Source organism: Salvelinus sp. IW2-2015, linkage group LG1, assembly GCF_002910315.2.
Source record: "Salvelinus sp. IW2-2015 linkage group LG1, ASM291031v2, whole genome shotgun sequence".
In the NCBI taxonomy this organism is placed as follows: domain Eukaryota; kingdom Metazoa; phylum Chordata; class Actinopteri; order Salmoniformes; family Salmonidae; genus Salvelinus; species Salvelinus sp. IW2-2015.
This window is the reverse complement of record NC_036838.1, coordinates 56,450,712-56,477,761: the sequence shown is the minus strand read 5'-3', so window position 1 is coordinate 56,477,761 and position 27,050 is coordinate 56,450,712. Positions and strand designations below refer to the sequence as shown.

Sequence of the window (27,050 nt, the reverse complement as noted above, 5' to 3'; positions counted from 1 at the left end):
TCGCTTGTGGACAGTCAGAATAACTCAAATAGAGTGCACTACGTGCTTCTGCTCTTCATATAGCAGCCAGTGTTCCAGCTACAGTACTTTTTTATGGAAGATGAATACAGGGGCATTGGTGTGACCGCCAGCTTCACCATTAGACTTATTGCACCGTCTGGGCACAGTGCCAGAGCCTTAAGCAAATGGCAGGCAGGCAGCCTTCTAGGTCCAGGATGGACCAGGCCATTTCATTGCCTTTAAAGATACCCTTGACGCAGCAGCCGTCAGCCCTGGCCTACTGCATTACCAGTGATTGAAACTACGCAACACAGTGTTACAGAGCTATTTGAAACAAAATGGAGTTCCCATTCCACAGCCATCGCCATAGTACATTTTGTGTCTTGAACTAGCTTGTTTCTAAAGGTAAAGTAAGCGGCCTCATTTAGGGAAGAGGGAGCACTAGTGCAAAACCATTTTAGTGCATCCGTCAAGGTCCGTTCCTTACCAATCAATCATGTAGCACCTTAATAAATAATGTGGCATGTTAGACACTGGCTGGACTGGAATCGATCAACATTAAGATTATCCACAGACATTTGATAGATGAAACCATTTGTTTACCAATCCATTGGTTTATGGTTTTTATGTTGACATGGGATACAGAGAGAGAGAGAGATGGCGAGAGAGAGCGGGCAAAAGAGAGAGCAAGAAAGAGAGAGAGAGCGAGACATGGCGAGAGAGAGCAGGCAAGAGAGAGAGAGCAAGAAAGAGAGAGAGAGAGAGCGAGACATGGCGAGAGAGAGCGGGCAAGAGAGAGAGAGCAAGAGAGAGAGAGAGCGAGACATGGCGAGAGAGAGCGGGCAAGAGAGAGAGAGCAAGAAAGAGAGAGAGAGAACCTCCTTATAACAGTTGAGGCTCCTGAGGGGAGAACGGCTCACAAAAATGGCCGGAGCGGAGTAAATGGAATGGCATCAAACACATGGAAACCATGTGTTTACCATTCCACCTATTCCGCTCCAGCCATTACTACGAGCTCGTTCTCCCAAATCAAGGTGGCACCATCCTCCTGTGCCTTATAGCTACTTCACAGTAATATAAATAACCTCTATGCATCTTGTCATTTGCAAGTAAGGACACTAGAGGGAGCTGTTGTAATAGTGGTGCTCTTGTGTCTACCATGCCTTCGGTCTGGTTCCTTTTACGCCTGCTACGTTAGGTTAGTCCTGTTGTGAATAAAGACACTGCAACTGCATCCTCTCTCTCCAAATCTCCTAAAGACACATTGTCATCCGGCCACTGTGTGGACTGACATCCAAACTCTTCATATTGTTATCGTTGGCAACAATCTACATATCTCTGGCAACACAGCCTCTTATCACTATGCCAATAACTCCATGACTGTGTGATAAGACAGTTACAGGAGGGTCAGTCACACTACACGCTGTTGTTTCACTTGTATATTTTTGTGTGTGAGCCAGACAGCGCCCAAAGGCTGGACAAGTTCTTCTGCCTCTTGATTTAGTGGTTCTATTGCCCTGGTTCTTTCAGTTCTCTCAGTTCTACTGTCTGTTACTCTCATGTGAATCCAGCCAAAGTGTAGACTGATATCTGATCATCTTGGATTCACCCTTTCAAATGCCACTCTAATGTCATGTCATAACCAGCACTAGTTCTCTCTCACATCAGTAAGTACAGTAGGTTTCCGTCAACAACATTGTCATTTTTACTTCAGGTTAGAGAAGGTTTATTCACCAAAACCAAAACATGAATCAAAATCTTTATTGTAACAAACATTCCGAGGTTTTACAGCTTTAATCTCCAATCAGGAACAATCGATTTGTTCTATATAATGGAGACCTATTCAGAATGACATTGTGAGACAGACAGTTGTTGACATCTGAGTTGTGGACATGGATATTAACTATTTCAGAGAGTACTAGGGGAAAAATACAAATAAAGGGGACACATGTTTAATCTTCATAAATATAGGATAGGGTGGGATAGGTTAGGATACAGAGGTTGTAGGTAATAACAATTTGATTGTATGTTCTTTCCAGTTATATGTACATTTTTTTCCAGCATCCAGCACCGTCCTGTAGAAAAACAAGTGGCATTTATAACTTTCAAACTCACTGAATCTTTCCAAAAACCTATTTCACATCAAAAGAGAGAGATAGGGTACAGTTTTAGAGCACATAAAGTGGGCCTCACCTTTTCTTGTAAAGGCCTCATTCAGCTTGCTTCTAACTTGGGACTGTAACAGGTGTAAATAACAGAACAGCTGTCAATTCACATGCCATATTTAGCCAACTGAGGTGGCTAGAACTGCAGTAGCAGGCCTACAAAAGGCATATTCCAAGAGCTTAAGTAGGCTACTAATAGATAAACAGTTACAGATGTAGGATCTTAATTTGAGCCCGATTCCTTCAAGGGAAAAATTATCTTACAGCAACAGGAAATGTGCAGGAAATTCTCAGCAACAAAAGTGATCACATTAAAATCCTACATCTGCATAACAAAGTATATATATTTTTTTAAAGCCAGTATAAATATTAATGATATCACACATAAATTGTTATTTTGTCGTGTCCACTGTGGAAATTCAACACCCTGGGGGGTGAAAAGCTGCTTGCATTACAGTGGATCCTGGTAGTAAATCACGCCGTCTCGCTGGTCCCTAATGGGCCCCCTGCTGCTGAGTCAAGGAAATGTGATTTAGTCCCCCAACTGAGTGCATGTGGAGCCATTACAGGAGTAATTTATGAGCAGCAGCTAGTACTGGCACTCAGACCCTTGCAATGGGGATGTGGCCTCTCCATGTAAGTCCAGCCTTGGAGAAGATGTACCAGGACACAAATAGACTCTGATACATATTAAAATAAACTTTGGTGCTAAATTCTCAGGTTTCATAGGTATTTTTTTATTACTAAGTGACAATATGATGGTTAAATATAAACGTTCTCTCCAATAATATAAACTTACTCTCCTTACCTTCCTACTCTTCTACATTTGCACACACTGTACATACAGTGGGGAGAACAAGTATTTGATACACTGCCGATTTTGCAGGTTTTCCTACTTACAAAGCATGTAGAGGTCTGTAATTTTTATCATAGGTACACTTCAACTGTGAGAGACGGAATCTAAAACAAAAATCCAGAAAATCACATTGTATGATTTTTAAATAATTAATTTGCATTTTATTGCATGACATAAGTATTTGATCACCTACCAACCAGTAAGAATTCCGGCTCTCACAGACCTGTTAGTTTTTCTTTAAGAAGCCCTCCTGTTCTCCACTCATTACCTGTATTAACTGCACCTGTTTGAACTCGGTTACCTGTATAAAAGACCCTGTCCACACACAATCAAACAGATTCCAACCTCTCCACAATGCGCAAGACCAGAGACTGTGTAAGGACATCAGGGATAAAATTGTAGACCTGCACAAGGCTGGGATGGGCTACGAACAATAGGCAAGCAGCTTGGTGAAGGAAACAACTGTTGGCCATTATTAGAAAATGGAAGAAGTTTCAAATACGGTCAATCCACCCTCGGTCTGGGCTCCATGCAAGATTTCACCTCGTGGGGCAATCAATGATCATGAGGAAGGTGAGGGATCAGCCCAGAACTACACGGCAGGACCTGGTCAATGACCGAAGAGAGCTGGACCACAGTCTCAAGAAAACATTAGTAACACACTACGCCGTCATGGATTAAAATCCTGCAGCGCACGCAAGGTCCCCTGCTTAAGCCAGTGCATGTCCAGGCCTGGTCTGAAGTTTGCCAATGACCATCTGGAGATCCAGGAGGAATGGGAGAAGGTCATGTGGTCTGAAGAGACAAAAATAGAGCTTTTTGGTCTAACTCCACTCGCCGTGTTGGAGGAGAAAAAGTATGATACAACCCCAAGAACACCATCCCAAACGTAAGCATGGATGTGGAAACATCATTCTTTGGGGATGCTTTTCTGCAAAGGGGACAGGACGAGCTGCACCGTATTGAGGGAGGATGGATGGGGCCATGTATCGCGAGATCTTGGCCAAAACCTCTTCCCTCAGTAAGAGCATTGAAGATGGGTCGTGGCTGGTCTTCCAGCATGACAACGACACGAACCACACAGCCATGGCAACTAAGGAGTGGCTCCGTAAGAAGCATCTCAAGGTCCTGGAGTGGCCTAGCCAGTCTCCAGACCTGAACCCAATAGAAAATCTTTGGAGGACTGAAAGTCCGTATTGCCCAGCGACAGCCCCGAAACCTGAAGGATCTGGAGAAGATCTGTAGGAGGGAGTGGGCCAAAATCCCTGCTGCAGTGTGTGCAAACCTAGTCAAGAACTACAGGAAACGGATGATCTCTGTAATTGCAAACAAAGGTTTCTGTACCAATATTAAGTCTGCTTTTCTGATGTATCAAATACTTATGTTCATGCAATAAAATGCAAATTAATTACTTAAAAATCATACAATGTGATTTTCTGGATTTTTGTTTTAGATTCCGTCTCTCATAGTTGAAGTGTACCTATGATAATAATTACAGACCTCTACATGCTTTGTAAGTAGGAAAACCTGCAAAATCGGCAGTGTATCAAATACTTGTTCTCCCCACTGTAGATTCTTCTATTGTGTTATTGACTGTACTTTTGTTTATGTGTAACTCTGTGTTGTTGTTTTTGTCGCACTGCTTTGTTTTATCTTGTTCTCAACTGGCCTACCTGGTTAAATAAAAGTGAAATACATAACAAATGTAAAAAAACAAGACCAAAGTCAAAGCAAATTAAATGCCAATATGGATTTAAATTTAAAAAAAAGTAAAGACATGGTTAAAGCCAGGTATTTTAAAGATGTGTAGTTTGTATCAAAGCGGCCTTTATTTGTTGATTCACACTCAACTTCTGAATTCAGGCCAATTTTGTAAATTGAAGCCCACTTTCCATATGAAACCTTAAAATATGTCAACAAGAGTGACTGACCTGTATGCATGTGCATTCACTCTGCCTCCTTGTCTTTGTCAGCATCTGCATAAACAGGCTCTGTTGAGGTAAATATCATTGTTTTAATGATCATGAACCAATGGTTGTCAGCATCTGCATAAACAGGCTCTGTTGAGGTAAATATCATTATTTTAGTGATCATGAACCAATGGCAATATTTCCACAGACTGATTCAAATACAACAAATAACGAGATCTAAATTTGCATGGATAATGCAAAATGTAAAAACATCACCGAAACAAAAGCTAAAGCAGAAATACATTTGATTGCAAAAGCAGTGTCTATATTATAGATGAACTCGGTTTATACTTTGGTGAGGCTTCTTCCTCGGATACACCCATGTATAAGAAAGCACTTAAGTTACATTTTACATTGTAGCCATTTAGCAGACACTCTTATCCAGAGTTGCTTACAGTTAGTGCATTCGTCTTAAGATAACAAGGTGAGACAACCAGGGCCTAAAATGTTTGGTCCTCCAGCCACAGTGGCAGGTAGATTCAAAAAGATCTATCAGCCACTCAGATATTTTACCGGACACATTTTTTGTAGTTGCCATAATTACACACCCAAAATAAATAAATGGAAAAGCATGCTTTATAATGTTTCTAAAAAAGCAAATGTATCACTAGTAGGAAGAAATGTGGTATATTGCTCAGTTTCGTTAAATGTTTTGTGACCTGAGTCTTAATTAATTAATGAATGTTAAAAAATCTCAGGATTATAAAGGGAAAACCAGCCACGTCGCGGATACCGACGCCTCACTCCAAGACAAGCTTAACACCTTTTTCGCCTGCTTCCAGGAAAACAACACAGTGCCTCCGCCGGAGGCCCCGCTGCTTACAAGGACTGCAGGCTCCTGATCTCTGTAGCTGACGGGAGTAGAACTTTTAAACATGTTAACCCTCGCAAGGCTTCTGGCCCAGATGGGATCCCAAGCTGCATCCTCAGTGCAGGCGCAGACCAGCTGGCTGGAGTGTTTACGAACAAATTCAATCGCTCCCTATCATAGTCTGTTGTCCCCACTTGCTTCAATATGTCCACTATTGTTCCTGCATGCAAGAAAACAAAAGGTAACTAAACTCAATGACTATCACCCAGTACGCTCACTTCTGTCATCATGAAGTGTTTTAACCTTGCCCGACACCCTAAACCCACTACAATTTGCATACCTCCCCAACAGATCCATGGACAACGCAATTGTCTTTGCACTGCACACCGCCCTATCCCACCTGGACAAGAGGCATACCTATGTGAGAATGCTGATCATCGACTACAGCTTTGCTTTCAACATCATTGTGCGTCACTCGTCACTAAGCTCAGGGCCCTGGGTCTGAACTCCTCCCTGTGCAACTGGATCCTGGACTTCCTGACATGCTGACCCCAGGTGGAGAGGGTAGCCACAGGGGTGCGTGCTCAGCTCCCTCCTGTACTCCCTGTTCAGCCATGACTGCGTGGCTAAGCACATCTCCAACTCAGTCATCAAGTTTGCTGACAACATGACAGTGGTAGGCCTGATTACCAACAATGACGAGACAGCCCACAGGGAGGAGGTTAGAGTCCTGACGGAGTGGTGCCAGGAAAATAACCTCTCCCTCAATGTAAAAAAACAAAGGGTCTGATCGTTGACTAAAGGAGACAGAAGAGGGAGCACGCCTCTATCCACAATGGCTGCAGTGGAGAGGGTCAAAAGCTTCAAATTCCTTGGCCGCACATCACTGAGGACCTGAAATGGTCCCACCACACCGACACCTTGGTGAAGGCCCAACAGCGCCTCTTCAACCTCAGGCAGCTGCAGAAATTTGGTATGGCCGCAAAGACCCTCACAAACTACTACAGATGCACCATTGAGAGCATTCTATTGGGTTGCATCACCGGTTGGTACAGCAACTGCACCACCCTCAACGGCATGGCACTCGGGGGGGTGATGCGGTCAGCTCAGCGCATCACTGGGGTTACGCTGCCTGCCCTCCAGGACATTTACAGTACTTGATGTCAAATGAAGGCCAAGAAGATCATCAAGGACCTCAGCCACCTGAGCAACAGTCCGTTCACTCTGCTACCATCCAGCAGACTGAGACAGTACAGGTGCATCAGACTGAGAAACAGCTTCTATCACCAGGCCATCAGACGGTTAAACAGCTTCTATCACCAGGCCATCATGCTGTTAAACAGCTTCTACCACCAGGCCATCAGACTGCTGAACAGTTTATATCACCAGGACATCAAACTGTTGAACAGCTTCTATCACCAGGCCATCATACTGTTAAACAGCTTCTATCACCAGGCCATCATACTGTTAAACAGCTTCTATCACCAGGCCATCATACTGTTAAATAGCTTCTATCACCAGGCCATCAGACTGTTGAACAGCTTCTATCACCAGGACATCAAACTGTTGAACAGCTTCTATCACCAGGACATCAAACTGTTGAACAGCTTCTATCACCAGGACATCAAACTGTTGAACAGCTTCTATCACCAGGCCATCATACTGTTAACAGCTTCTATCACCAGGACATCAGACTGCTGAACAGCTTCTATCACCAGGCCATCATACTGTTAAACAGCTTCTATCACCAGGCCATCATACTGTTGAACAGCTTCTATCACCAGGCCATCAGACTGTTGAACAGCTTCTATCACCAGGACATCAGACTGCTGAACAGCTTCTATCACCAGGACATCAGACTGCTGAACAGCCATCACTAGCTGGCTAACTGCCCGGTACTTAGCCCTGCACCTTGAGACTTACAGTATGCCCTATGTATCTAGATAGTCATTGAACGCTGGTCACCTTGTGGGGAAATCCTGCACGGAGCCTTTTTAAGAGTGCATCAGCAGTAAGGAAGGAGGAAATAAAGACAGCTCGTTCAGCTCTTTGGGGAGGAGCTCTTGGGTGGCGCGACAGTTTGATTGTGTGTGCTATGCTGCAGAAGTTTTGTTTGTTTTCAGCGTGTGTAGTTTATAAAGAATTTAACTCAATAATCGGTATGACTGCTCTAGGTCGTGGTTGTTTTCGTTTGGGACCGCGCAGGTTATGGATCACATGGATTAGTAGCAACATTGTTGCGAAGCTTTGACATACAAACCATCGGACGGTCAGACATTTACATTTACATTACATTTACATATAAGTAATTTAGCAGACGCTCTTATCCAGAGCGACTTACAAATTGGAAAGTTCATACATATTCATCCTGGTCCCCCCGTAGGGAATGAACCCACAACCCTGGCGTTGCAAGCGCCATGCTCTACCAACTGAGCCACACGGGACCGTGTGGCTCAGACAGTACAGACAGTACACCTGCACGCCTGAAGAACACAGCTAAGATCTCTCTTGTTCTCTTTCTCTCTTTCTCTTCCCTCTATCGTTCCAGTGCTTTACCCTGCAACAGACTTTCTATTTTTCAAATGCTCTTCACATTAAAGTTCATTAGAGCTGGACTATTATTGCCCTGCCAGAAGTATTTGGGTGGACATTTTAGTTAAAAGGGAGGTTGCTTGCAAGTTGTGTATTGTTATTTGAACTGTATTGAGGTGGGTTGTACTAATGACATGTGGCCGATAAGATTGTGGACATTTTTAAGGCCTTTGTTGTGTCTATGAACACCCCCCACAGTCATACCCTCTGCACTCCTCCACTGGAAGATAATACATATTACTGCAAATCCTCTGTTGATGACTGGGTTCTTTCTTGTATGAAGTTGCTGTTCAATTGCTCTGCCATTATTATTATTGTATGAGGTATTCTTGGTGGGGTTACCCCTGTGCTGTGATGTGGGTTTTATAGGGTGTGTATTCTCTTTTCTCTCCACTGGCTATCTGGTAAACAGGCTACACTCTGGGCAGTCTCTTCTGCTGATGTGTGTGGGTCTGGTAGTGGTACTCTCTCTATTCTACTCTTTTCCTTTCGACATGGTTAATACCTGCCTGGAGCCCGAACAAAATCTTTATCTTTACCCCTCTCTAATAAATACCGCTACAACCTCATTCTCAAATCAAAGTTTATTTGTCACGTGCAGTGAAATGCTTACTTACAGGCTCTAACCAATAGTGCAAAACAAGGTATTAGGTGAACAATAAAGAAATAAAACAGTAAAAAGACAGGCTATATACAGTAGCGAGGCTATAAAAGTAGGAGGCTACATACAGACACCGGTTAGTCAGGCTGATAGAGGTAGTATGTACATGTAGATATGGTTAAAGTGACTATGCATATATGATGAACAGAGAGTAGCAGTAGCGTAAAAGAGGGGTTGGTGGGTGGTGGGTGGGACACAATGCAGATAGCCCGGTTAGCCAATGTGCGGGAGCACTGGTTGGTCGGCCCAATTGAGGTAGTATGTACATGAATATATAGTTAAAGTGACTATGCATATATGATCAACAGAGAGTAGCAGCAGCGTAAAAAGAAGGGTTGGGGGGAGGGCACACAATGCAAATAGTCCGGGTAGCCATTTGATTACCTTTTCAGGAGTCTTATGGCTTGGGTGTAAAAACTGTTGAGAAGACTTTTTGTCCTAGACTTGGCACTCTGGTACCGCTTGCCATGCGGTAGTAGAGAGAACAGTCTATGACTGGGGTGGCTGGGGTCTTTGACAATTTTTAGAGCCTTCCTCTGACACCACCTGGTGTAGAGGTCCTGGATGGCAGGCAGCTTAGCCCCAGTGATGTACTGGGCCTTACGCATTACCCTGTGTAGTGCCTTGTGGTCAGAGACCGAGCAGTTGCCGTACCAGGCAGTGATGCAACCAGTCAGTGATGCAACCAGTCAGGATGCTCTCGATGTTGCAGCTGTAGAACCTTTTGAGGATCTCAGGACCCATGCCAAATGTTTTTAGTTTCCTGAGGGGAAATAGGCTTTGTCCTGCCCTCTTCATGACTGTCTTGGTGTGTTTGGACCATTCTTGTTTGTTGTTGATGTGGACACCTGTGGAACCTCTCAACCTGCTCCACTACAGCCCCGTCGACAAGAATGGGGGTGTGCTCGGTCCTCCTTTTCCTGTAGTCCACAATAATCTCAGTCTTGGTTACGTAGAGGGATAGGTTGTTATTCTGGCACCACCTGGCTAGGTCTCTGACTTCCTCCCTATAGGCGGTCTCGTCATTGTCGGTGATCAGGCCTACAACTGTTGTGTCGTCTGCAAACTTAATGATGTGTTGGAGTCATGCCTGGACATGCAGTCGTAGGTGAACAGGGAGTACAGGAGGGGACTGAGCTCGCACCCCTGGGTAGCTCCAGTGTTGAGGATCAGCGTGGCAGATGTGTTGCTACTTACCCTCACCACCTGGGGGCGGCCCGTTAGGAAGTCCAGGATCCAGTTGCAGAGGGAGGTGTTTAGTCCCAGGATCCTTAGCTTAGTGATGAGCTTTGAGGGTACTATGGTGTTGAATGCTGAGCTGTAGTCAATGAATAGCATTCTCACGTAAGTGTTCCATTTGTTCAGGTGGGAAAGGGCAGTGTGGAGTGCAGTAGAGATTGATTCATCTGTGGATCTGTTTGGGCGGTATGCAAATTCGAGTTGGTATGCAAATAGGGTTTTTGGGATAATGGTGTTGATGTGAGCCATTACCAACGTTTCAAAGCACTTCATCGCTACATACGTGAGTGCTACGGGACTGTAGTAATTTAGGCAGGTTGCCTTCGTGTTCTTGGGTACAGGGTCTATGGTGGTCTGCTTGAAACATGTTGGTATTACATACTTAATCAGGGACATTTTGAAAACGTCAGTGAAGACACCTGCCAGTTGGTCAGCACATGCCCGGAGCACACGTCCTGGTAATCCGTCTGGCCCCGCAGTCTTGTGTATGTTGACCTGTTTAAAGGTCTTACTCATGTCGGCTACAGCGAGCGTGATCACACAGTCACCTGGAACAGCTGATGCTCTCATGCATGCCTCAGTGTTGCTTGCCTCGAAGCGAGCATAGAAGTGATTTAGCTCGTCTGGTAGGCTCGTGTCACTGGGCAGCTCGCGGCTGTGCTTCCCTTTGTAGTCGGTAATAGTTTGCAAGCCCTGCCACATAAGACGAGCGTCAGAGCCGGTGTAGTATTCTGTTTATATACTGTTTACTCGCTGTGTATGTATATACTGTATTCTCCACATAGCTCATCCTAATATACCTTTCACTGTACATTACCATTTTATTTTCCAAATTATGTTCTGTATTCTGTCTATACACACCAAGTATTTATATTCTCACTCTAATAAATCTACCTGGAATGTTAGTTCTTGATTTCTTGTTTAGATTTTTCAATATTGTGTATTTGTGAGACATTTTACTGCACTGTTGGAGTTAGAAGCACAAGCATTTCGCTTCACCTGCCTTAACACGTAAATTTGTGTATGCGATCAATAAACTTTCATTTGATTTACCAAAATTCACATCATTGCTTCTTCAGAAAATTGCAGGAAATGAGAATAATTTATATATTCTGTTCATGTTTTATGAGAAACTTATGCAAATTAATGAATATTCTTCATTTTGCTCTGTGTGACCACCCGCCAACGTGGCTGCTGAAATAAACATTCTACCCGCCAATACCAAAATCTACCCACATTTGGCAGGTGGCGGGTGTCAATGTTAGACCCTGGAGACAACCACATACCACAGTCGTAGTAAGTACATTTTTTCTCAATAGTATCAGCAAAGTCGGTACTAGTAGGAAAAATATATTATAATTATTATTTCTCTTCTTACCACAACTACTACTTACTTTTGACCTCCAGCTTGCAGCCGGTGTCGACCTTCCCCAGTTGGTTCTCAGCTCTGCAGACATACTCTCCACCGTCATATTGGCCAGGCTTACGGATCTCCAGGGTGCAGATGCCCCCTGTGCTGATCATCCTGTACTTGGGGTTATCCATGTTGTTGAGGATCATCTTGTTCTTCATCCACATAATCTTAGGCTGCAATGACATAGTACGTAATTTCTATGGTTCAGATCAATTGTTTGAATTTTTACGTTTTATTGTCAGCAGCTAGGTTTCCATCCAATCACGCAAATATTCTAAAATCTGCATTACAAATATGCAAATTTTCCCACCTGACTTGCTGCGGATAAAAATCAGTGTGCGATGACATAAGCAAAAAAGTACATTTTGTGTGCCCTAAGTTTTCATGTACCGAATAAAAATCTAATGTTCAATGTTTATCCCATCGCATTATCAACTCTACCGATAGTTTTGTTAGATAAGAGCGAGAATATTTTTATTTGTCAAATGGCAGTCAAGAATCGATCATCATGTCACCAGAGTAAACCATCAGCATTTATTGGAAAGGAGCATCAAGCTCATCACTCTGCACCTTCCCCACCCTATGCAGTTCATCATCATTTATTTCATCTGTAGTTTAATCAACTGCAGGCTTTCCTGAGATGTAGTGGGAGGACCACAACCACCATATCATCATGTGACTCCCAGTTTGATTTGATATGATGGTTATTATATCAATATTTGAGCATGAAGGCATTTCCACAGCCATTTCTCACATCATTCATTTTACCTGCACAAAAAGATCCCACCATGTCAAACAAACAAATTATCTGTCTGCGTTTATAAAATTTCACCGAAACTTTGTTTCCATCACAGCTGTCTTTATTCTTTTTTTTATACAGTATGACTTTAATCATAACTGTGGATGGAAACATGATTAAAGTCACAATTGTTTACTTCAGTTTCTGTGTACTTGGAGTATTTTACTATGCACCCTACTAAATCTGATCCGCGCATTGCAAAGTGGACATACCTCAATGAAAAATCGAATTCCCCAAAAAAGGAACATCACATTAATTATCAGCCGCCAGATGTATACTGATCTCCATGGGAATGGAACCCACAACCCTAGCATGCAAGTACCATGCTCTACCAACTGAGCCACACACACACACTCACTCGCTTAGCTATATTGGTTTCTAAGCCCTTTTCTTTGATGTAACAGCTATTCGGAAGACACACTGTCTCTAGGGTGCATGAGACAGAGGGTCCAGTGACAGGGGCACTGTGTGGCTCAGTGTAAATGACCCCCATGGTCCCCTCAAGGCAGGAATGTCACACATTTGACCCTTCAACCCCCTCTCTGTCATCCACCCACCCAGCTGGCCAGGGGTCCAGGGCTCCGCTCAGAGACTCAGAACTTAATCCTGTACGGAGGTAAATTCCCCCCCCCCTATGCCAAATGTTGCTTTGCTGTGACAACTGGCAACCCAGTGTATCTGGTGGGGGGGGGGGGGGACAGGCTGGAAGCCGGAGGTTCAGACAGCAGGCTGACAAGGAGACTAAAGATCCTTCTCATACCAGCTCTGCTATGAGTAAATATATTGACAGGGACGGATGGACAGGAGTGTGTGTGTGCGCATGCGTGTGTGACATATGTGTATCCCCATCCATTCATATTTTCCAGGGAAAAAGTGAAGGCGCACAAGAAGGTGTAATCGGTCCGCACTCAAAAGGTGGAGCATAAAGCCTACTCCATTATTCAATGTTTTTAAGTCTTTTCACTGCATCAGAGATAGCGTTCACAGACGTTTCAGCTTCACAGTCTTCTTCAGTGTGTAGGTGAAGGGAAGGCGCAACTGGTAGCTGTCTGTGTGCATGGGCCTGGCATGTGGAGCCATCGGCATTACAATCTCACCCAACAAACAATGAGTGGGTGTGTTAGAATCTTAGCAGTTTTGCTAGCCTAGCCTACAAGTTCCATGAAGAACCTCCAGTACTGAGCTGGTTTGAGAGAGGGAAGGTTTACCTTGGGGGATCCCCTCACAGAGCACAGCAGCTTGGTGCTGTAGCCAACAGTGGTGGACCTGTCGTTCAGAACAGTGGTGAACTTGGGAGCCTCGGTGAAGTCACGCTCCACGAACGGGGTAGGTTTATAGTCAATAACTGAAAAACAATGAGACACGAGCATAGATTAGGTCTTAAATAGGGACATCTAGCTAAAAGGAGACTTTACTGTCCCACTCCTTCTAACATTCTCCAACATTTTAACGTTGCAGGGGGATGTTTTTAGAAAGGGGTGGTGTGGAGAATGTCTCACCCTCCTTCACAATGGTGGCTTCTTCCTTGGTCCTGGCACATTCCTCACTGAGTCCACACTTGTTCTCTGCAAAGATCCTGAAGGTGTAGGTGTTGCCCATGATGAGGTCTGAGATGGTGGCGTTTAGTCTGGTATAGTGCTCCAGAATGTTGAACCAGTCCTGGGCAAGACACCATATGAGCATTAATTATATTTTAAAGTCTTATTATAGGAATTGTATTTTCTTTTGGGGTCTATTTTTTGTGTAAAGTGTACTGAGATGTACCTTTAAATAAAGTTTGTTTGGATTGGATGTGATTATGGGCGGTAGGTAGCCTACTGGTTAGAGCGTTGGGCCAGCAACTGAAAGTTTGCTTGATTGAATCCCTGAGATGACAAGGTAAAAATCTGTCATGTTGCTCCTGAACGAGGCACTGTTCCTAGGCCGTCAGTGTAAATAAGAATGTGTTCTTAATTAACTGACTTGCCTAGTTAAATAAAAGGTAAAATAAAAAAATTACAGGGATAATATTTGCTGCTGAATCAATGGGAATTGTGTAAACGAGTTGGCTACAGAAGTTGTCATTCACTTTGGCATTATAACGTAAGTGACGGGTTTCTCACCCCGGTTTTCTTGTCAGCCTTCTGGACGGTGTAGCCTGTGATCTCTGTGTTTCCGTTATCTTTAGGTGCGGTCCACTCAAGGGCAACATTGAATCCCCAGACATCCGCAACCTTAATGCTGGATGGTGGCCCAGGCAGCTCTGTGGGTGAGCAGACACAGAGATATAAGGTTCAATATGGGTTGCATCATTAGTATCAATCAACTCACAACAACTCAATCGCTCTCCAGGTCAGTTAGGACTAGGTCCAGGACTTCTTCCTGATCACATGACCTGACCAGGAACAACACCTGGCCCTAGTTATTATCAAAATATACCATGACAGTCAGAGGCTAATGCTACGTCATGATCTGTTTGGAAATGAAAACAAGGTTGGATAGTCTAATAAAATTTGACTTACCAATAATCTGGATGATGATAGCAGCTTTGTCTTCAAAGTCATCCACCTTCACGCACATCTCATATGAGCCAGAGTCCATTCTCTCTGCTTGACGGACGAACAGGATGCTGTCTGTGTCAGATGTACGGATGTTGGCCCTCTTTGGGTCAAGGGGCTCTCCATCCTTTAACCAGCTAACCACTGGCTTAGGCTTGCCCTAGGACAGTAAAGAACACAAGGTTGGGCTCAATCAATAGTCTAAATTACATCTGTATGGACATGCTACAACATCAAAATTATTATACATCATGCCCAGGAGACTTTACTGACAATGTGACAAAACTCTAGCCCCTAGTAACATTAAATAGTAAATGTGCCTATAGCTAGGGTCCAATTTAAAACAAATCCTGCTCAGGTCATGTTGTCTAGACAAACTCCCAGGCCTACTCATCATCTCATAATGCAAACTCACAGAGAAGGGGATGACAAGGTTGATCTTCTCACCGACTTTCTTGACATACCTCTGCCTCAGGAAACGAGGCAAGCGGACTTTGGGGCGAGCTACAGACGGAACAAACAGTTTACAAATAATAATAATCAACCTGTTCAAATAAGTAAAATCACTGAAACACTTGATGGATAGGACACTTTAGAACAAGCATTTGAATATGTATCAGAAAGAATTAAAAAACAAATCCTCAAAACCCACTCTGTACCTTGGAGACAGATTATCCTGTACTCCAGACCATATCTAGTTGGGAACCAACCACCTGCTGAGTCTAGCAGAGTTACACTCATCAGAGTTCTAAACTGGTCCCATCTGAACTCAGACCATCTCAAAGCTCTAAACTGGTCCCATCTGAACACAGACCATGTCAGAGCTCTAAACTGGTCCCATCTGAACTCACACCATCACATCAGAACAGGTCCCATCTGAACTCACACTATCGCATCAGAACTCTAAATAGGTCCAATCTGAACTCACACCATCGCATCAGAAATATAAATAGAACACATGATGGAGATCTATAGTTACCCCAGCTCACACTGTTATACAGGCTGCATTAAGAATCACACTCAACTTGATACTGTACTGTAGATTCTCCTCGACCATAGGGTTCCCCACAAACACATCAGTCACAGCAAATGGCTTGCTGTATGTGTTAAAACATGGACAGAACGGTTGATATTTGTAACTAACTAATAACAGAACATAGAAACTATAATTGAATTCCCACTCCTAAAAAAATCTATGCACTAGTGCCATGGGATGTCCAGTGCTATAGGCAGAAATATGTGATGCTATCAGAAAATGGATGAAAAAAACCAACCAACCCACTGGGTATCGGTCATGGTAGAGTTAGGTGTGTTTCTCTGTGGAGCGTTCCGACTTGACACTCCTTATGAGGGGATCAGGTCAAAAGAGAACTGCCCTGTCCCTGTCAGTCTGTGGCATATTTAAAAATAAACACTGAGTCCCTGGTCGTCTCAAAGGACTTAGAAGGCATACAAGACATTAGATCCCTCCCCTGTCCCCACCACCTCTGTGTAGACTGGACACTTTGGAATGTCCCCAACCCCCAACGATTACACTTGTCACCATCGCACCATCGCTGGCTTGTCACTTCTCCAGCACGCATTCTGACTTGGGAATCAACCCGATGCCAAACCTTCCAAATTCAATCTGTGTTAATTAGCAGACACATCCGAACAATTTTCCTAAGGATTTGTGGGAAAGTTAGAGGTTTTTCCATTGTGTTGGTAGCCATTGGTCTTAGCCATTGGTCTATTGGTGGACCAATGGCTAAGTTTGACAATGGGACTTGGACATTGACAGTCCTTGGGGTTCAGGTTTCATTCCCCTCCGATAAATATCTCCATTACACATTTGATGATCTCTCTTTACATAAATTACTTTTTAATTGACTCAGTCTTTTTTTTGTAGGTCTACCAACTATTTACGATTTTACTGAATGTTTAGAAATTTTGACTCTGAATAAAACACAAAATCCAGGGCCTACCACTGTATACCGTCAATTAACTTGATTCCATGATGATTGCTGTAAATTCAGCCAGACCGCACAAGATTGACTTTGAAATTGGAAGTCTGTCCATGTCCTGAGGATGTAGGGAAATGCCTTCAAAACCAGTCACAACAGTGAACGCTATTACCATCAAGGCTTGGGTATTGTGGATGAGGGGTGGCAGATTAATGTAATCCCATGACTCCGGATTGTTTGGCATAGGAATTTTTTACCCTATGCCAAACCTTAACTAACAAAACGATGCGGAGCAGGAGAAGCGTGTCAGAAACAATTTTAAATTTGGAGCAACTTTGCAATTTAACATTTGGAGAAAAGTGCAAAAACATGTATAATTCCGCAGTGAGACTATGAGAGCGTGTTGGTAAATGAAGATGCTTGACTAATCATTAAAAGTTATCATTGAGAAAGACTAAAAATTACTTCTCCTGAATGCACAGTAAGAAGACACCGGTGAAAACATGCATCCAAAAGGTGTCAAAGGTAGTACTTTAGGCACTTAACAACTGGGGAGCTGCTCCATGCTTGGACTGAGGAGTTCTACCACCCTCTTGGTGGGAATAATCTGAGAAGACCACCATTGCATTACTCTAACAGGCCAGGGATGTGCCAAGCCAACGGCATTTGGATATCTGAGATGGAAAATATATCTGGTTCTCCCTAGCTATTTCAACGTCTGCTGTTTTGAAAAGCTATTTCAACAATAAAGACGGACACCGCCCATCACAAACAGTTTGGACATGCTGCTATAGCCACCCGGTAATACAGTACTGTCCACTTGAAGTACGTGGAAGAAAACCATCACATCTTCTGGTTGGCAGAAATGGACCATGGTATGCTTCTTAAGTACAGTAGCTCAGGGCTGTGTGTGTGTGTGTGTGTGTGTGTGTGTGTGTGTGTGTGTGTGTGTGTGTGTGTGTGTGTGTGTGTGTGTGTGTGTGTGTGTGTGTGAGTATTATATGTGACCCGTTTCAGGAAACTAGGTGTATGTTGCACATCACTATTTCATAGCGTCATACCCAAGAAGACTTGAAGTTTGTGGAAATGTGAAATGAATGTAAGAGAATATAACACATTAGATCTGGTAAAAGAAAATACAAAGAAAAAACCAAACGTTTATTTTTATTTTTTTGTACCATGATCTTTGAAATGCAAGAGAAAGGCCAGAATGTATTATTCCATCTCAGGCGCAATTTCGAGTTTGGCCACTAGATGGCAGCATTGTATGTGCTAAGTTCTAAACTGATAGCATGAACCATTGCATTTCTGTTCAAAATGTTGTATCAAGACTGGCCAAATTTGCCTAATTGGTTTATTAATAACTTGTCAAGTTCACAACTGTGCACTCTCCTCAAACAACAGCATGGTATTCTTTCACTGTAATAGCTACTGTAAATTGGACAGTGCCGTTAGATTAACAAGAATTTAAGCTTTCTGCCAATATCAGATATGTCTATGTCCTGGGAAATTATCTTGCTACTTACAACCTACGTTATCTCAACCGTCCCGTAGGGGACCCACTGATCTTGTAGAGGTTTTAATCAATTTTAGAATAAAGCTGTAACGTAACAAAATGTGGAAGAAGTCAAGGGGTCTGAATATTTTCCAAATTCACTGTATTGCTTTTCTTTGCTTACCCCCAATCTCCTTGACCAGAATGGGATCGGCAATGGTAGCAGGGGGGCTGCGGCCACCGGAGTTCACAGCCACCACCCGGATCAGCAGCCGGTCGCCGGTAGTCTGGTTCTTGATGACATAACGACAGGACACGGTCAGGTCCTCGTTGACTGCTTTCCAGTCTTCGCCTGTGACAGGAAGAGGACAATATAGAACAGTGACAGAACAGTTAACACACTGAGGACAATATGGAACAGTGGCAGGAGAATGAACACAGTGAGGACAATAAGCAGCAGCTAACAGCTGATTTAAAAAAAATCCTTTATTTAACTAGGCACGTCAGTTAAGAACAAATTCTTATTTATAATGACAGCCTACCCCGGCTAATTGTGCACCGCCCTATGGGACTCCCAATCATGGCCAGATGTGATACAGCCTGGATTCGATGCAGTAAGGACATCTCTTGAATTGAGATGCAGTGCCTTAGACCGCTGTGCCACTCGGAAGCCCAAAAGTTGAAGTCCTGTCATTTTATTGCACCATGCATTCATACATGCAGGTCTTATTATCCTATCTGGGCCCAAAACAATATTTTTAAATAGACGAATCAAGAAGATTCATGTATAAAAATATATTCTGTTGTGTTTTCAGGGTGCATTACCGCATTTGCAAGGTCAACCGTGTAGTTGCATAACTTGAGGTATCTTCTCTGTCATTTGACTTGAGTCTGTTACTGACATTAGCATTAGGTTGGAATCTAAAAGCAGGCACCAGTTAGTTCATGACACTGCCAGAAATGCCTCTCTCCTTATAGCGAGAGGTTAGGTACGGTATAAATCAACTAGTGACATGCAGGGAAGAGTCGCAACTGATAGGTCTGACCAACCAATAAAATATAATTCACAATTGTATCGGCTAAAAGTGTAACAGAGCCTCATTGTAAGGTGTTGGGTAAAACAATCAATAAACATTTTCATACGGTTGTGATTCATTCTCAGTTTTACCTTCGATAATTCTCTGTTTTACATCAGAGATGTACAAAATCCAATGGGACAACATAACAGCATTCAAGAACTTAGTAGTTAAAGGGTAGCCTGGTCCGAGATTGGTCATGCCCATGACCGTAGGAGTTAGCAAGACTGCACAAACAGATCTAAGACCAGGCTAGTTAAGGGCTGAAGTGGGCTTTAAGGACTTACTTCCCTCCTTGGTGATTTCCACAGTGTATCCATCCAGTCCAGAGTTGGCCGGAATGGTCTTTGGAGGCCTCCAGGTGATGGTCACTGAAGAGTCACTCTTGTCCTCCACTGTCACTTCCAGGGGCTCGCTGGTGGGCTCTGCAGTTTGGAAATGTAAACACAATTCAGACAATGTACAACTTGAGGACATGATGTTGGGTTATCATATGAATGATAAAAATGGTAATAGGAGAACGTGTGAAGAGCTCCGTAACGGTTTGACCAATCTTTCCTCAGCTCGTTGGGTTGGTTTACCCTTTGGGGCTGGAGTGGGGGTGGAGTGAGGGTGCTTTGTGGGGGGTTCCTCTGTGGGGGCCACATCAGCAGGAGCAGATTATGTTAAATGTGCATTTATTTAAAGGTTAGAGGCAGCAGGTATGAGAGCAGTGTTCTAGAATCAATTCCAGCCAATCCCATCTCTTTCTGAATACCTCTTGGTTGTCCAGTAGAAAGATGAAAACAGTCTACACCTATCCAATGCTCTATGGTACACTGTAGTCTTTAACTAGGGCCGGGAGTGTTTCCTGGTACACTGTAGTCTTTAACTAGGACACTGAGTGAGTGTTCCCTGGTGCACTGTAAATCTTTATCTAAGGCCCGGATCATTCCCTGGTACACTGTTATCATTAACTAGGGCTGCGAGTCTTCCCTGGTCAGGTCATGGGGACAGGAAAAACTTTAGCCCTATATGTATACCAAACTACATACACCTTAACATGATCCCATACTGGAATGGATTGGACATATTCAGATGTGAAGGTATCAGTGATCCATTTCACAAGACAGGGTCTACCTGTCGGCAGCAGCATCAGCTAGTGTTAGTTACATGTTAGAGATTCATCTAATTAATTAATTCAAAAGACATACGAGCCTGGTCCCAGATCTGCTTGTGCTGTCTTTTATGTCAACTATAAAAATGAGCATAGCAATTTTCAAGAAAGACAGCACAAAACATATCTGGGACCAGACTAATAAGGGCCTAACATGATGGTGAAAATGCTCAAATATCATTGAGATCTTTTAGCGCTATTAAGTTAGGGCTCTATTCAATCTGTAAAGCTGAAGCGTTACAAATTCCGCGACATCTTTTTAACTTCTTATGGCTGCAGGGGCAGTATTGAGTAGCTTGGATGAAAGGTGCACAGAGGTGCCCAGAGTAAACGGCCTGCTCCTCAGTCATAGTTGCTAATATATGCATATTACTATTAGTATTGGATAGAAAACACTCTGAAGTTTCTAAAACGGTTTGAATTATGTCTGTGAGTATTACAGAACTCATATGGCAGGCAAAAACCTGAGAAGTTCCACTTCCTGTTTGGATTTTTTTCTGAGYCTGCTAGATTTTCAACCAAGCTCCCAATGAAATTACAGCGAGATATGGATGAGTTTTCACTTCCTACGGCTTCCACTAGATGTCAACAGTCAATAGAACTAAGTCTGATGACTCTAATTTGAAGGGGGGCCGAAGGAGACAGGAATGAGTAATCACTGCCATGAGGTGACCACGCATTGAACATGCGCGTTCACGTGAGAGGCAGCTCCGTTCCATCGCTCAACTGAAGTCAATGTAATTCTCCGGTTGGAACGTTATTCAAGATGTATGTTAACAACATTCTTAAGATTGATTCAATACATCGTTTGACATGTTTCTACTGACTGTTACGGAACTTTTGGACATTTCGTCACGTTATAGTGGACGCGCTTTGTGACTTTGGAATTGTTTACCAAACYCGCTAACCAAAGTAGCTAATTGGACATAAATAACGGACATTATCGAACAAATCAAGCATTTATTGTGGACCTGGGATTCCTAGGACTGCATTCTGATGAAGTTCATCAAAGGTAAGGAAACATTTATCATGTATTTTCTGGTTTCTGTTGACTCCAACATGGCGGCTAATTTGGCTATTGTTCTGAGCGCCGTCTCAGATTATTGCATGGTTTGCTTTTTCCATAAATTTTTTTTGAAATCTGACACAGCGGTTGCATTAAGGAGAGGTATATCTATAATTCCTTGTGTATAACTTGTATTATCATCTACATCTATTATCATCTACATTTATGATGAGTATTTCTGTTGAAACGATGTGGCTATGCAAAATCACTTGATGTTTTTGGAACTAGTGAATGTAACGCGCCAATGTAGACTCAGATTTTTTTTTATATAAATATGAACTTTATCAAACAAAACATGCATGTATTGTGTAACATGAAGTCCTATGAGTGTCATCTGATGAAGATCATCAAAGGTTAGTGATTACTTTTATCTCTATTTCTGCTTTTTGTGACTGCTATCTTTCGCTAGAAAAATGTCTGTGCTTATTGTGGTTTGGTGGTGACCTAACATAATCGTTTGTGGTGCTTTCGCTGAAAAGCATATTTGAAATCGGACACTTTGGTGGGATTAACAACAAGATTACCTTTAAAATTATATGAAACACATGTATGTTTGAGGAATTTTAATTATGAGATTTCTGTTGTTTGAATTTGTCGCCCTGCACTTTCACTGGCTGTTGTCATATCGATCCCGTTAGCGGGATTGCAGCCATAAGAAGGTAATTTCCGATTGAGCCGACATATGCAGCTAAAGCGGGAACATTGCCTTTAACTTAAGGATAAGAACCTTTTTTAAATTTTTGCCTAAAATGACATACCCAAATCAAACTGCCTGTAGCTCAGGACCTGAAGCAAGGATATGCATATTCTTGATAGCATTTGAACCGAAACACTTTGAAGTTTGTGGAAATGTGAAATGAATGTAGGAGAATATAACACATTAGATCTGGTAAAATATTTTTTTGTTCCATCATCTTTGAAATGCAAGAGAAAAGCCACAATGTATTATTCCAGTTTAGGCACAATTTAGATGTTGGCCACTAGATGGCAGCAGTGTATGTGTAACGTTTTAGACTGATCCAATGAACCCTTGCATTTCTGATCAAAATGTTGTATCAAGTCTGCCCAAATGTGCCTAATTGGTTTATTAATACATTTTCACGTTCATAACTGGGCACTCTCCTCAAACAATAGCATGGTATTCTTTCACTGTAATAGGTACTGTAAATTGGACAGTACAGCTAGATTAACAAGAATTGAAGCTTTCTGCCCATATCAGGGAAATTAGCTCAACCGTCCTGTGGGGGGAACACTGATCCCGTAGAGGTTATTAACCTCTTCACTGTAACATATTTATCTCTTTACTCACGTACCGGCACATTCTATCCACATACTTTAAGCTTGTCATTTTGTAACATCTAGTAAGATATTTTGAAACCTTTAAAATTAGCTTTTGTTCTAACATCTCTCTAGCATTTAATGAATATCAGCCGCTTCTGATGCTGCTGCTGAGGGCGAAGCCCCCGCTGGTGGTAATAGTCTCAGTACCAATCCACAGGGTGCCAGGTGACATCTTCATCATCATATGCCGCTCAATATGGATATACCTATTTAAAAGAATCGCAAATCACTTTTGGCTAACACCTAAGAGCTTTATTCAATCCGTGTCGCAGAAGTTCAGCTTTACACCGTGATGGGAATTTAAGTAGCCTAATCCAGACAAACTTCTCTTATCTCGGCTTTACCCTTGACAGGTGCCTCAGCGACAGCTGAAGCTGCACCTTCCTCGCCCAGCAGTGGCTGGCGTTAGATATTAGTTTGATTACCAGCCTATAGGCAACTGATATTAAGTAGTTTATATGCGCTGTAAATTATGACTTCTGTATATTGCAATGCGTGGATACCATCTGGCTCACCAGGCGCCTCCGCGGCAGCAGGCTCAGCAACGGCTGGTATTAGATTTTTTTAGGAATTTGTTTGATTACAATCTTATTGGCAACATATATGATGTAGTTAATGATATGTTTTGGGGCGGCAGGTAGCCTAGTGGTTAGAGCATTGGACTAGTAACAGAAAGGTTACCAGATCAAATCCTTGAGCTGACAAGGAAGAAATCTGGCATTCTGCCCCTAAACAAGGCAGTTAACCCACTGTTCCTAGGCCGTCATTGAAAATAAGAATTTGTTCTTAACTGACTTGCCTAGTTAAATAAAGGTCAAATAAAGAAATATGTAAATGAAGTATTGCAATGCATGCATTACCCTCTGTTTTAGCAGGCGCCTTTGTGGCGGGAGGAGCTGCAGCTTCCTCTGTAGCGGGCGGTATTCGATTTGATATTAGATTGATTACTAGCCAATAGGCAAAATATATGATGTAGTTAACAGAGCTGTGGTCAATTCTAAATTGAGTTGTGAATTTAATTTGGCCACCCCACACAGGAAGCAACATTTGAATTAAAGGAATTAGAATTGAATTAAATTAAATTAAATTCAAATGACTTATTTATTATTCTATCACAATCAACAACAACAAAAGGTACATCATATGTGGTTACCAATACCATGGAGCATAAGAGTGAAACATTAACTTTTTTTAAGTCATTCTCCAAAATAAAAAATAAAAAATTACAGTGGTATGGAAATGCTCTAAGATCATGTTGTGGGTTGTCTATAATAATTCAAAATTCCATTAACGTTTTTAAATAACAGAAGAAAAATGAAATCCACAGAATGCAATAGGTCATGGGTGGGAACAATCACTTATAATCAAACTACATTTTGAAATGGTATGCCTATATGTATTCTTTGCGTTAATAATAAGTGGCATATCCTTTTGATAAAAGATTTGTCAAATGAATTAGACTTTCATGTTTCATGTCTCAGTTGAATTGCTTTGAATTTAGTTATACTTATTTTTAACTTCCATGGGGGAGCCTGGTGGGCGGAGCTATAGCAGGACAGGCTCATTGTCATAACTTGAATGGAATAAATGGAACTGAGTCATTAATAGGGTTTCCATATGTTTGAGATGGTTGATTCTATTCAGTGCTTGACTTGGACTGAAATAGTTGTCGGCACTGTTTATATTTAGGTGCAGGAGCTCCACAATACTTTTGAGCTAATATTCTATAAGAGGAACAGGAGCTCAAGCAGTAGACAATGTGACGTGCTGGTACTTAGCTCCATTACCCCATTGATTCCATTCCAGCCATCTCACCTGCCCCATTGATTCCATTCCAGCCATCTCACCCGCCCCATTGATTCCATTCCAGCCATCACAATGAGTCTGTCCTCCTATAGCTCATCCCATCAGCCTCCTCTGTTCTTTAGAGTTACCATTAAAGAGTAGCCTACTCCCGAGCACAATAGTTTATCCAGGGAATCTGGGCAGGCAAGGATGCACAAAGGATGGAACACTAATATAAAATGAAGAAGGTTCATCAATATCTCTTATATACAGTGAGATATCTAACAATCAGCATGCAATTGGGTAGAATAAGCAAGCATGGGATACTTGACCCTGTAGTCAGGCTTTCAAGTGCCTTGCACAACCACTTACACGACACGTTGTAGGCATGTAGTTAAAGGGCGCAAGAAGCCCGCAATTATTCTTTTACACATTGGCCTCTCAAAAGTAGGGGCTTCAGTGTTTTACTGTTATCTCATATGAACTGACCGTGGACGAATGTTGCTTATTTTCTTTGCAAATGGTGTGGAAAAATAGATAATCTCAAAATACATGTAAAGGAATAGTTCGCAGGGTTTGGCGGCGCGCAATGGATGCAAGTGCAATCTTGGACCAAAAACGGAGAGGCCATTTATAGAAAGCAGCCCTTGAAGAGATCCAGTGACAAAGGGACCAACATAAGACCTATTATCTCCATCGAAATATTTGATGTATAAAGACCCATTAACAAACAATATCAAAGTTTTGTTATCCTGTCAACTTACGAAAATGTCACTTATAGCCCCTTGCGCACCAAACAAACGTAGCCATGGATCATCCATCCAGTCCAGAGAGGAGATCAATGATATTGACAAAATAGCCCACATGTGTTTCTGCTAAAAGCCCAACCGAGACTCATTTCATGAAGCACTATCGCATTACCATCTGGAGGAGGGGGTGTGGGAGCTTTGGGCTCCTCAGGCGCGGGTTCTGCGGGAGCCTCTCCTTCTGCTGGAGCGCCCTCAACTGGGGCCTTTCCCTCCGCAGGTGCAGTCTCTGGCGGTGGAGCTTCGCCCTCGGCAGTGGAAGTAGCCTCAGCAGGTGCGGCTTCAGCGGGTGCAGCGTTGGACATGGTGGCGGTTTCTGCTGCTACTCCCAAAGTCATTAAGTCCTCAAAGAGTCATCACTCTAGAGGAAGTGGCAGGCTATGTAGTCGGTGGTAGCAGGCTCCACCCCCTAATGCATTTTATGTAACAGATACTTACTTGACTGAATCTTGGATCTTATTATAGGCCTAGTAGGAATAGGGACCCCTATATACAGTTGCCTATGTGGTCAGAGGGGTTTAACCTCCGTGTTTCACTCAGTTTCCTTTTTCTGATAAACCACGCTTATAAACACTGACATTCATTAAGCATTTGTTTGCATACTTTATGAAGAGCAAGTAAAATATATTCGCAATTATGAGACAAATCATATATATGACATTATTTTATTGACTCCGACGAACAGTGATGGTGTATGGAAATGTTGTTTCAGAAGCATGCCGATATTCTACTCAATTCTGGAGGGATAAAGTCATTCATCTTGTAGTACGCCTATATGGAGTATTTTTTTCCTGAATGATTGTTGTCGCTTACAGTATGCTGAAGTATTTACAAGTTTACAATTATGATGTCATGTACAAAATAGATCAATGAGATTTACAAAGGATTCATTAGAAAAAGAAATCTCAAATATCAGCGTATTAAAAAGGAAAAGCTTAATCTATATAGTGAACCCCTAACAATAACGTAATGCTATTACATGTTCTGTTCACACACTCATGTACAACATTTAGAAATCCATCACAATTGCACGTCAATGACATTAGAGACCATTATTACCATTTTTATTTTGATTCAATAACAAGCTTTGCAAAATAATTATGACTATTCAGCAACCTGTATTGGCCTTCATCAAGTGGCAATAATACATTGAATAAATTCATATTCGTTAAGTTTTTACGAGGAACCTGATTATATTGAAATATTGATTTATCTTCGATTTTTTGAAAATCTAGTTTTTATTTTGAACTATGAACTTTGTTCTTGGATAATAGTTAAATTGTGCCGAACTGCAATTAGGGCCTAATCCGTTTTGACAACAAGCTGTAGAACCTCTAG

The 27,050-nt window shown here is 42.4% G+C and overlaps 1 protein-coding gene across 1 annotated transcript; it reads right to left on the bottom strand.

Annotated features, from left to right (window-relative positions):
- Positions 1–1,745: 1,745 nt before the first annotated feature.
- On the bottom strand, positions 1,746–26,072 carry LOC111970494 (myosin-binding protein H-like). The gene is made up of 12 exons (XM_023997274.2): positions 25,828–26,072; positions 19,846–19,983; positions 18,667–18,834; positions 15,460–15,548; positions 15,009–15,204; positions 14,610–14,749; positions 14,007–14,166; positions 13,716–13,852; positions 11,689–11,881; positions 4,953–5,012; positions 2,194–2,236; positions 1,746–2,075 (listed from the first exon to the last, which is right to left on the bottom strand). Exons 1-10 carry the CDS (start codon positions 26,048–26,050, stop codon positions 4,969–4,971), a joined length of 1,488 nt encoding a protein of 495 aa, XP_023853042.1. The 5' UTR covers positions 26,051–26,072; the 3' UTR covers positions 1,746–2,075; positions 2,194–2,236; positions 4,953–4,968.
- Positions 26,073–27,050: the final 978 nt, after the last annotated feature.

What these genes read in the sequence shown, in the direction of transcription:
- LOC111970494 (XM_023997274.2), bottom strand. Translation starts at nt 26,050, where the DNA reads ATGACTTTGGGAGTAGCAGCAGAAACCGCCACCATGTCCAACGCTGCA. An exon ending in TATCATCATCCAGATTATTG is followed by an intron (nt 14,750 to 15,008) that starts GTAAGTCAAATT and finishes GCTCACCCACAG; the next exon opens with AGCTGCCTGGGCCACCATCC. An exon ending in CTGCAAGCTGGAGGTCAAAA is followed by an intron (nt 5,013 to 11,688) that starts GTAAGTAGTAGT and finishes TTACCTCAACAG; the next exon opens with AGCCTGTTTATGCAGATGCT.